The 12,415-nt window shown below is 37.2% G+C and overlaps 1 protein-coding gene across 4 annotated transcripts in view; it reads left to right on the top strand.

The window, feature by feature from the left end:
- Window positions 1-12,415, top strand: part of SLC7A2 (solute carrier family 7 member 2) — a 70,983-nt gene that overhangs the window by 34,375 nt on the left and 24,193 nt on the right. For all 4 annotated transcript variants that reach the window (XM_079142743.1, XM_079142742.1, XM_079142741.1 and 1 more), the window contains exons 2-3: window positions 6,692-7,082; window positions 7,697-7,852. In XM_079142743.1, coding sequence (XP_078998869.1) covers window positions 6,707-7,082; window positions 7,697-7,852 — 532 coding nt within the window. In that variant the 5' untranslated portion in view covers window positions 6,692-6,706. The remainder of the gene's footprint in view (window positions 1-6,691; window positions 7,083-7,696; window positions 7,853-12,415) is intronic.

Genomic DNA, 12,415 nt, shown 5'->3' with positions numbered 1-12,415 from the left:
GCCAGAAGTCAAAGATTTAATGCTATAAACTTCAGTAATCTAGAAAATCTGAAACAGCATGCTCCACAAAAACGTCATGCCAGATGTTACCGTGTTCAGTGGGTATGTGTGAAGAGCAGGCCTAATGGGTGTTAAACTCCTTGAACACCTTATTGAAAAAATATTGAAACAGACTTCAAGTTCTTATATCCACACAGTTGGAAGGAAGAGGGAATTATCAGAAAATATAGCAGAAATTACCAACCGGTCCAGATTCCAAGAGTTGAAAGTGGGAGTAGAGCCTGTTATCCGCTTGACCTTCAGTGGTAGCTTCTAGTTTTCTTGTCAAAGACAACTCAGCATAGCTTAAGCACACAGAGTTTTGTGGAAAAGATGTGAGGGACTCTGGCACACCTAATGTCAGAATAGCAGGGGCTGAGGGAAGGGAAAAGTTGGCTTGCGCCCCTCCTTCCACGTCTCCCTGCTTGGGCAGCACTCTCTGTCATCGCTGCTCTTCTCTGAGTAACCACAGCCTGGCTTCTTCTGCCAGCCTCTTGGTTTCAGCCCTGTGCCAGCCTGGCGCCTGGTCTGTGTGACTGCAGCCTGGGCACCGTGATTTGACTGGTTCAGAGTTGCAGGGACTCATAACTGTGTCCACCTTTGAGTATTTAACCCTGAGCTAGGTGCCTGTCTGTAGTCCACTTACTGTGGCTTGGGGTCAGTAAAACTGCTATGGGGAGAGTAGATTCTCTGGAGAGGAGGCAGGAGCAGTGGGCAGTGACAGGGTCCCTGTATGATGACTGGGAAGCACAGTGGCTATCAATAGAGGGTCCAGAGTCACACCTGCTATGTTTCATCTGTTTCCATGACATGCTGACTGTGATATTGCATAATTCTTCTGTACCTCAGTTTCCTCATCTACACTATGAGTTTGATAACAGTCCTGATCTTACAGGGCTAATGTGAGGGTCATAAAAGAATAAGTTAAAAAGTTGTCAGATCAGTACCAGCACAGGATAAGCCCTCAACAAACCTTGGGCATTTTTAATAGTAACACTTGTAGATTAGTGACGGGTGTGAAATAACTTTGGGAAGGGTGTTACCTAATGTTTGCAGTGGCCCACATAGGGTGATGGTACCAGCAGCTTGGGGAGAGGGAACAGGTGGTACCCTCTGGCATTCGGAGTGATTTATTAGCCAACGATTGCTAAAGACCTTATGGGGACAAAGCCGGCCACTGAGTCTTTGGTGGGACAGCCAGAGTGCTGACTGGGCAGCTGCTCTGGTTACCAAGGCACTGAGGGTTTGCTTTCTTCATTTCGATTTCTTCTTCTGCAACCCTAAGAACAAGGTTGCATCCACCCCCCCCCTTATAAAATTTATTTTATTATTTATTTATTTGCATCTATATGAATGAGACAGGTACATTTTACTCCCGGTTTTTGCTTTTGCTAGAGTTAAATGGCTTCACATGTTCTGAAGCACCCCTTTGCCTTTACAAACTTCAAATCTCTACATTAGCCATTTATTTCTTACATGTCCTTAAGAAAAGTCCTATGTCTGGATTCTGTATCAGAAATTTTGACATAATACATTCTGCTGGTACTTCTGACAGTACTACTTTGCTACAAATACAGAAAAAAATGTAAAATATCATTAGCACAATGGTTGTGTCTTTAATTTATACTGATATCTACAGTGGTATTAACCTATCTGAAGAAAACTTTAGAGATAGAAACTTCAAAAAATTTGAGTTGAAGGAAAGATAAATTTTGAACCAAATATAAATGAAATATATATGAAAAAGTATTCTTCTTTTCAAAAAAAATTAAGGTTTTAGGTTTGAATGCAAAGGTTTGTTGTTGTTTGTTTTGTGCAAACCCAGTCTGAACAGTTTTCTTTCTGATTGTCTTTTATCCTGAATAATAGTTATTCTTAAGAACTTAATCTCTCAAAGCTAAGAAAAAAGAGTAAGAGAAAACTCAATAATTCTGTAGCATCCTGTTCATATCTTTCATTCCTTTTACTAAGGTTATTTAACCTACAATATAATTTGAAAAATTGTCTTGGAACTTTAAAGTTGTAGGAACATAATTGATGATGGGTATGGAAATTCAAGAATGAAAGTTCTAGTTCAGAGAAAAAAACCCAAGAGGCAAGAATCTCTGTCCTATATAGATTAATTACTTTCCCCCTATCAGCCCAAAAACAGAGTGCATATGTCTATCTGTGAAACATAGCAACTGGAATGAGGAAGGAAAAATTGGTTATAATTCGAATGAGCTAATTCATGGATGATTTGTTGGGATGCCTGCCCCACTGGCTTGTCACTGTTAGTTTCTCCTGTAAGATTTATTGTCAGAGTCTGTGATACTGGGACAGAGGACTGAGTTTGAAATTTCATCCTTTACTTAGAACAGAAGGGGAACGATTCATTTCTATGTGACTAAATGCCACATCAAACTATTGAACCAAAGTGAAAATCTGGGATGGATTTTTGACTATATTAGCAGATTTTGAAAGATGTCTGAGGAATTGAAAGGAAGTTTTCTCGGTGGTGGTAAATCATCAGGGCTGACGATTTACTTGATTCCAAAATTCTTTGCTGTCAAGTTGGCAACCTGGACTGAAGAAATTTTAAAAGGTTGTAACTCCAAGATGCTGAAGAAGGAGTTTAACTTTTGGGCAAGAATTAAGAGGGGTTCATAAAGGCATAAGGTGCTTAGAAACTGTGATACTAAGGTGGGGAGCTGGGTGAGGGTGGGCTGAGGAAGATGCACATGTATCATTAGGCTCACTGGCTCTTTAAAATCATCCAGAGCCTTTTACAGCACAGCATATTGTTAAACCTTTCTAGTCCTCACTTAGTTAATTGTATTTTCAGATCTCGGCTAATATGTGCCTATTTTTCTTCCTCAAATGAGAAGCCACTGTTTTAGCAATTAATAAAAAAAATTATTGAAGAAGGATATGTATTTATTTCTGATATCACCACAATCATCTGAGATCTCATATAGAGATGTCAACTAGAGCCTTTATAATCCTGAGGCCAGGGACATGGAATGACTATCGCATGGGCCTCTTCCCAGAAGTCAGAACAGTGTCTTTTAGCACTTGTATGTAGATTCCATACTGAAGATGAATCCTTGGTCAGAGCAGCAGATGCTGACAGTGGGTATGATGGTGCAGATCCATAGAGTACTCCTGGAAAAACTGTCCCCCTCCTGTATCAATATCATCACTTTCAAACTCCCTGCATGGTACCTCTGCATATGGGTTTGTTGCAAAAGGATAAGTGTAGGTGTATTTTTAAATTTTTTTTAGCAGTGAAAGTGCCTTGCAAACGTGAGAGGAAGGTTGACATAACCATTTCGCATAAGAACTTAAAAAAAAAAATAACCATTTCATTTCACATAAGAGCTTTTAAAAAAATTTAAAGAAAAAGTTATAAAACAAAAAATGTATTGATAGCAAATTACTTCAGTAGCATTAGACACAAATATCATTTTTCTCATTCCCTTTTTGCCATACTATTTTCATATATCACTGTCTCCACAAAAAAAAAAATTATAAAAGCACAAGATTATCTTTTTTCTTTAGTTACTAAGCATTGTATGATACATCCGCTAGGACACAATAAATGTTTGTTTAAGAATGACTCATTAAGTTGACCCAGTATATTTTCATGTTCCTTGTCTCTCATCCCATTATATTTCTACAAAATTAGTTTTGTGTCACCACTTTTGTAATCATATTTTACCAGGCTATGCACAGTTGAGATTGTTTGCAAAGGAAATTGAGTAACCTGTCAGTTCTGAGAAATTTCTGACATATGCTTTTCAATCACTCAGAAGCAAATGAATGCTTGACAAATGGCACCTGTGTCTTATTTCCTCAGAGCCATGTAGAAAAGCTATCTGCACGTAAAATACTTTCCATCTTTAATAGGAGACAAGCAGGAGAAATCCAGTCTTACCTGATGAAAGTGATAGATCTCTAAAAGGGTTCACTTCTCACTTCCTAGGTAATCTGAAGTGAACAACATTCAATTTTATAGTGAAGAGATGACCATCACTAATCTATTGATTTGGGTTGACTTGATTGGTTTACTTATTTTCTTTCATTTTTATGCTGTTTTTTTCCTCTCAAAATTTCACAAACATCATTGTGATTATAATACCAGAAAAGGATTTTAAAAATATAAACTCACCCACAATCTTACTGTTCCCCTCAAAAATCCCTGCTTCATTTTCCTTGCTTCCTTCCAGATTTTTTTTTTTCTTCAGTAAATATGCTTAGTTGTAAAATCTGTTTCTTTTATTCATAAAAATCCAGGTTACACAAGTACTTGCTCCTTTATGAACATTTATTTGGTTAAATGACAAACAGGTATCCCTCTTTTTGTTGCCCACCTGTTGCATTCTTGTAGTTGGATATGACATATCCCATGATCTTAAATCACTGGTGAAATTCAATGCGTCATTTCCAAACAATTCAGTTAGCAGTCGTGCCTAATTCTTGATCTTCGAACAAGTCTCTGTTATAAAAATACTTGAAATGTTATGGAAACTCAGTACTTAACAAATACCCTCTCCCATCTACCCTGTCCCCTTAATTGACGTACATAAAAACTGCCACTTTTGGGTAGGGAGGTAGCTCAGTTCGTAGAGTGCTTGCCTCGAAAGCACAAGGCCCTGGGTTCAATCCCCAGCACCGCAAAACAAACAAACAAAAAAACTGCTACTTTCCACTTTCTGATTCCTCTTAAGCAGAACATGTACCTGCCTTTCTTCTAGATATGTTATAGAAGGATAGCTGTTTACAGGCTCCCTAGTGGTAGGCATTGATACACATTTGATTTATTAAAGTTTTGATAGGTTTTGACTTTGGAAGCCCAAATATAGTATTGACAAAATTGGTGATGTTATCCACATTTGCAAATTGTTCAATAATCACTTGTGAAGTACCATGCTTTGACTTTCTGTCAGGTGGTGTGGACAAAACTGAAGATGTGTAAAAGTTTATTTTTAACTTGAAGAAAATTTTTACTTATTTTCATTTTGCTTTATATTCATGAATTAGATACTTTCAATATTGACAACTTGTATTTATATCAATGAATAATGTTCAGTGGGTTAATTTGTTCACATTCCAAAAATGTCTCTTTCTCTTATGAATGACAAGTCATTTAAAATTAGTATAGAAAAGTAACCTTATTTTATTTATTTTTTTAAATTTATTTTTAGTTGTAGATGAACACAATACCTTTTATTTATTCACTTAGTTTATGTGGTGCTAAGGTTCTAACCCAGAGCCTCACATGTACTAGGCAAGTACCCTACTACTGAGCTGAAACCCCAGCCCATTATTTATTATTTTTAAATAAAATATTTTATACAAGCTTTAGATTAAGGTTGAGACATGTTCAAGGGTTTATTTTATAGTATCTAAAGGTCTTAGTTGTTGAGAGATGTCAAGTTGTGATCTTATGAATTTAGGTTATTGATGATGAATATAATGAAGTTGAAGGAAACAGCATTCAAAGCCAACATGTTGTGCAGAAGTACAATACACGAAGTAAAAGCCAACATGACTTTTAAGATAAAATTTTATTGATTGATAAGCAGTTTGTATTCTATTTCCTATTCCTCAAAATATGTCTGCTGAATCACATGTCTCTGTGGACAAGGCCCTGGAGTGCTTTCTAATTTTTATATTTTATACATAGTTTGTGCATATTCATTGGAATCAAGTTTAAACATATTAGCAATATCAAATGAGAAATGGGGAGTAAGATTTTTTGCCTTCTTTATTTCTTCCACTTAAAAGAATACATGATAATAATATATAATAAAACAGCATGGATTTGGGGTTTACTTATTTATTTTAAAAGCTCAAATAAATATAATAAGTACCAATTCATACTTAAAGCATGATTGAATAGCAGTTTTAGCCAGATAATCTTAGCATGCTTTGAGGACAGTTTTATTATCCTAACAAGTTCACATCTGCTCCACATTGTTAAAAAGGAAATGGTAGTTCACACATACTGGATAGCAATCACCTTTATCCTGTATGGATCCTTTTTACCTGCTTTTGGACAATAGCTACTGTAAGTGCCATAAAGCTAGGAACACATCTGTGTAACACCTTTCTGCACATATTCATAACACAACCCCTAACATTTAGCAAGATCTAAAATACCTGAGTTGAAGGAATACTTAAAGAAGAGAGAGAAAACAAACTTAAAAGATGAGGCAATTCACTCCCTTCCTTGAAGCAATGACTAAATTAGCCACCTCCTGAAATTTCTGTCAACAGAATACATTTTTAATTTTTTTTTTTTTTTTTTTTTTTTTTTTCAGTGCTGCGGATTGAACCCAGGGCGGGGGATTTACCAACTGAGCTACATCCCCAGCCCTACATTTTTAAATTTTTAGTAAGCAAATGAAAGTGGCAAATCATTCAGAATACCCAGGACTACTGTCCCTTTGCTTCCCAAATCAGCCACTCATTGTTGTCCTTAAGCATGGAGTGTAAGTGGGCTCCAGCACATGCATAGCTCTTTCAAAACCCTCCTTCGGTTGCCCCGAGCCACACCTGTGTTAACAGGTAAAAAGTGACCACAGCCACCCTGAGTCTGGACAGGTTGCCAGATGGAGGGGTGATGGTTCCAGATGCCTCTGACACCCTCCTCCTCTCTCCTGCTCAGGTTGTGCTCTTCAGAATGATTCCCTGCAGAGCAGTGCTGACTTTTGCCCGATGTCTGATCCGGAGAAAAATCGTCACTCTGGACAGTCTGGAAGATTCCAAACTATGCCGCTGCTTGACCACCATGGATCTCATCGCCCTGGGTGTGGGGAGCACCCTGGGTGCCGGGGTGTATGTCCTTGCTGGGGAGGTTGCCAAAGCGGACTCTGGCCCCAGCATCGTGGTCTCCTTCCTCATCGCTGCCCTGGCGTCGGTGATGGCTGGCCTCTGCTACGCCGAATTTGGGGCCCGAGTCCCCAAAACTGGGTCTGCATATTTGTACACTTATGTTACAGTTGGCGAGCTGTGGGCCTTCATCACTGGCTGGAATCTCATTTTATCTTATGTGATAGGTACGTTTCACAGATAAGTCTAAATTGTATAGAATGGGAGAAGCACCATCCCTAAGCCAGAGGTCTGGCGGTGCAGGAGCAGTCTGTGTTCCTTAGCAGCTGCCTGACTGCCCGGTGGGTGACTGAATCCCAGTGACTCAATTTCCTCATTTCTAAAATGTCTCCAGTTGCACAGTACTAATTGCTCAATTGATTGATCAATTGATTTTATTTATTTATTTTTTGCTGGGGATTGAAGCCAGGGCTTCATGCATACTAGGCAAACACCCTACCATTGAGTTACATCCCCTACATCCCCAGCCCCAATTCTGTGATTTTGCTTCATCTCCTTGTATGTCTCCTAAAGGGTTTGAAAATCCCATAAAAAAAAAAAAAAAAAAAAAAAGAATCATAGTTCTTTATTGCAAATAAAGTCACCTCATTCTACAGTTAGGAATTTGAGCATTTGATTACTATTATATAGCTACAAAATTATTAAATAACTTTCTAATGTGATTAAAATTTTCAATCTATGTGAATTCATGCAAGTTTATCCTAGAATAAGAATAAGTAGCATATGATATTAATTTTCTGCCAGTAATTTTTATTCTCTGAATGTTCTGTGTTTTGGGAAGGTACATCAAGTGTGGCAAGAGCATGGAGTGGCACCTTTGATGAACTTCTTAATAAGCAGATTGGTCAGTTTTTCAGAACGTACTTCAAAATGAATTATACCGGCCTCGCAGAGTATCCAGACTTTTTTGCTGTGTGCCTTATATTACTTCTAGCAGGTAAGAGAACCAATTGCACCTTCCTATGATGAGCCAAATTCCAAATTAATAGTCTCAGGAAAGTAAGTTACTGCTGAATCTGGAGTGTGAGTTCTCTGGATTAGGTCAGCATGTTTACACACTTAAGTTTCTGTTGAATATCTGTGGGCATCATCACTGGTTTAACTCATATTTTATCTTCTGTGATTGGTTATGTTTCAAAAATGAGCATTTCAGGAGGCTCAGAAAAGAGGATTGCAAGTTCAAGATCAACCTCAGCAACTTAGCAAGACTCTTTCTCAAAATTAAGAATAAAAAAGCCTGGGGATGTAGCTCAGTGGTAAAGTGCCTCTGGGTTTGAACCTCAGTACCAAACCAAAAAAACAAAAGTCTGAATCTGAATTGTTGGAATGATAGAAAAAACACATTTGAGTAAAAAGCATGTGCCAAATAACAGCATGAGGACATCAGTTTTATAATATTAATTGAATATTTGCAGGAGTGGCAATGAAGTTTCAATAAGGAAGATGTATTCTGGGGATTGTTCTGTCTTATTCAGTACAACTAAGGATATTTGTAAGCATACTATTTCTAGAAGAAATTCAGGTTTTCTATCATGCTGTCATCTGCATATTGTCAACATCTGGTTGAAAAGGAAGCATTCAGATCACCTTTTGTTTTTTAACATAGATGTGGTATAGCAAACATAGTTGCTGGAATTTTTTGGTTTTTATCATTTTATAGCATAGAGGTTTAGAAAGGCATAAGAATTAGAAGTAGGCGCAATCCAGTTTTCAATTTTGCTCTGCCACTTACTTTTAGAACTTGAATGATTTGCTTAATCTTTCCATCTATCACTCAGTTTCCCTATCCATAAAATAAGAATATCGGTGTCTACCTGATGCATACCTCTTGCTTGGGACATAATAAGCACTCAGATGACAGCCAACTTTATTTTGTAAGCATAGCTAATCCCTGCTATCCCCTTCTACTTGTTTTAATTATTAGAATGTTTTCTATTTTCATTGATATTCCTATCTGCAATCCTGGTTTTGCTTGCATGTGTGCATGCGTGTGTGCGTGTGTGTGTGTGTGTGTGTGTGTGTGTGTGTGTGTGTTGCTAAGGATTGAACCCAGGGCCTTGGGCATGCTAGGCAAACATTCTATTACTGAGCCACACCACCATCCCTGAAATCCTAGTTGAGCCCATCAAGGATTGCACTAAGAATACATTTTTTTATTTGTTCCTACTTCCTACTTGATTTACCCTGAGTAATATATACCCTCTGCTTGCCTGTCTAGCCTTAACTCTACTTTCCCCCCCAGATTAGAAGGATGTGACAAAAATAACTTTTGGTCCATTATGAAATGTTTACCTGTAAAATTATATAACTTAAAAAAAATATCCTTACCTTTTAAAAAGTTGTCCTTAATAAAATGTCTTATATAGGGATAGGAACATAAATAAAATGTACAGGTCTAAAATATTTTCTATTTTGCTTCTAATGGCAAGAAAAAAATATGTCCATTGTCTTTCATCAGATGATTGATTTTTGTTTGGTTTGGTTACTAAACAGCCTAGCTAACATTAAATTAGTTTTGTCATATGTCATATTTTATTTAGGGATGATTTCATTAATCTTAAAATATTCAACTTTAATCTCTCAGTGATGAGCAGCATGTAACTGTGACGCATTTAAATTCCAGGCAAGACTAAGGCTTGGCCTGAGCCTGCATCATTTGTCCTGTGTTCATTCACCATGATATCTTTCCTTTAAATATAGTCTAAACTTACATTATAACTCTGTCCTTAGAATCTTTGAAGATCAGAATCCCCTCTTATAAATCTTTATTCCTATGGTAATATCACCTGTCCTGTCATCTGGAGGGAAGCATATGCTGTATTCAGATGAGATATTTATTGGTCTCTAATCTAGTGGTGGGAGATGAGACCTCAGAGTGGAGAGTGCACGTGGAGCATTGGGAAATGAATGTAAAATATGATGGAGGCTTTGTTATTCTCTGGGGTGTATGTATAGCAGCAGTTTATAACCCAGCCAAAATATATAAAAATATATAGGTTATTCTAATAACTTTTCTGTATATATAATCAATGAGAAAGTTAAAAGCAAATAACAGAGCTGGGTGTAGCTCAGTGGTAGAGCACCTGCCTCACGTGCACAAGGCCCTGGGTTCTGTCCCCAGTACCACAAAGAAATAATCTGAAATTAAAATAAGTAAAGTGAATGATTAGTAGGGAAAGTATATACTATACATTACAGAGAGCTTATAGCATTAATATATAAATAAATCTTTTAAATCCATATGAAGGGAATACACTGATAGGAAAACTGGCCAATTTAAATTGGACCAAACTTTCTGTAGATTTTTTTCACAGTATGAATAAAAAACCTTGGGTAAAATTGCATACCCTTTGATACAGTATTAACTTACAGAAAATTATTGTAAAGAGCTCAAAATAAAAAGGGTTGGGGATGCAGCTTAGTGGTAAAAATGCCCCTGGATTCAATTCCCACTAGCAAAAAAAAAAAAATTGTAATAAAGAAATAATTAGAGTGGGGATGGGAAGGAGAGTAGAATGAGACAGACATTATTACCCTATATACATGTATGATTACACTACTGGTGTGACTCAGCACCATATAGAGCCAGAAGAATGAGAAGTTATGTTCCGTTTATGTACAGTGTGTCAAAATGCATTCTATTGTCATGTATAACCAATTAGAACAAATTAAAAAATAAAAATAATTAGAAGGCATACAGAGATATTATAAGAGGATATATCAGTGCTCTTTTTTTTTTTTTTTTACTTTTGTTCCTACTTTATTTTATTTTAAAAGTTAGTCTATTCTTTATTTTTTTATTTTTTTTTATTGTAAATAAATGGGATACATGTTGTTTCTCTGTTTGTACATGGCACAAAGGCATACCATTTGTGTAATCATAAATTTACATAGAGTAATGTTGTTTGATTCATTCTGTTATTTTTTTCCCTTCCCCCCACCCCTCCCACCCCTCTTTTCCCTCTATACAGTCCTTCCTTCCTCCATACTTGCCCCCCTCCCTAACCCCAACTCTAACCCTAACACTAACCCTTCCCTCCCCTCCATTATGTGTCATCCTCCACTTATTAGCGATATCATTCGTCCTTTGGCTTTTTGAGATTGGCTTATCTCACTTAGCATGATATTCTCCAATTTCATCCATTTGCCTGCAAATGCCATAATTTTATCATTCTTTATGGCTGAGTAATATTCCATTGTATATATATACCACAATTTCTTTATCCACTCATCAATTGAAGGGCATCTAGGTTGGTTCCACAGTCTGGCTATTGTGAATTGAGCAGCTATGAACATTGATGTGGCTGTATCTCTGTAGCATGCTGATTTTAAGTCCTTTGGGTATAGGCCAAGGAGTGGGATAGCTGGGTCAAATGGAGGGTCCATTCCAAGTTTTCTAAGGAATCTTCACACTGCTTTCCAGAGTGGCTGCACTAATTTGCAGCCCCACCAGCAATGTATGAGTGTACCTTTCTCCCCACATCCTCGCCAACACCTGTTGTTGCTCGTATTCTTGATAATCGCCATTCTAATTGGGTGAGATGGAATCTTAGGGTGGTTTTGATTTGCATTTCTCTTATTACTAGAGATGTTGAGCATTTTTCCATATGTTTGTTGATTGCTTGTAGATCTTCTTCTGTGAAGTGTCTATTCATTTCCTTAGCCCATTTATCGACTGGATTATTTGAATTCTTGGAGTAGAGTTTTTTGAGTTCTTTATAGATTCTGGAGATTAGTGCTCTATCTGAAGTATGATTGGCAAAGATATTCTCCCACTCTGTAGGCTCTTTCTTCGCATTGCTGATAGTTTCCTTTGCTGAGAGAAAGCTTTTTAGTTTGAATCTATCCCAGTGGTTGATTCTAGCTTTTATTTCTTGTGCTATGGGAGTCCTGTTAAGGAAGTCTGATCCTAGACCAACAAGGTGAAGATTTGGACCTACTTTTTCTTCTATAATCTGCAGGGTCTCTGGTCTGATTCCAAGGTCCTTAATCCATTTTGAGTTTAGTTTCGTGCATGGTGAGAGATATGGGTTTAGTTTCATTCTGTTGCATATGGATTTCCAATTCTCCCAGCACCATTTGTTGAAGAGGCTATCTTTTCTCCATTGCATATTTTTGGCCCCTTTGTCTAGTATGAGAAAATTGTATTTATTTGGGTTTGTGTCCGTGTCCTCTATTCTGTACCATTGATCTACCTTTCTATTTTGATACCAATACCATGCCGTTTTTGTTACTATTGCTTTGTAGTAGAGTTGAAGATCTGGTATTGCAATATCCCCTGTTTCACTCTTCCTGCTAAGGATTGCTTTAGCTATTCTGGGTTTCTTATTCTTCCAGATGAATTTCATGATTGCTTGCTCTATTTCTGTAAGGTACGTCATTGGGATTTTAATTGGAATTGCATTGAATTTGTATAGCACTTTAGGTAGTATGGCCATTTTGACAATATTAATTCTTCCTATCCAAGAACATGGAAGATCTTTCCATCTTCTAAGGTGTT

Source organism: Sciurus vulgaris, assembly GCF_902686455.1.
Source record: "Sciurus vulgaris genome assembly, chromosome: 5".
Lineage (NCBI taxonomy): Eukaryota > Metazoa > Chordata > Mammalia > Rodentia > Sciuridae > Sciurus > Sciurus vulgaris.
The sequence above is the reverse complement of the archived record's forward strand: the minus strand, read 5'-3'. Positions and strand labels throughout refer to the sequence as shown.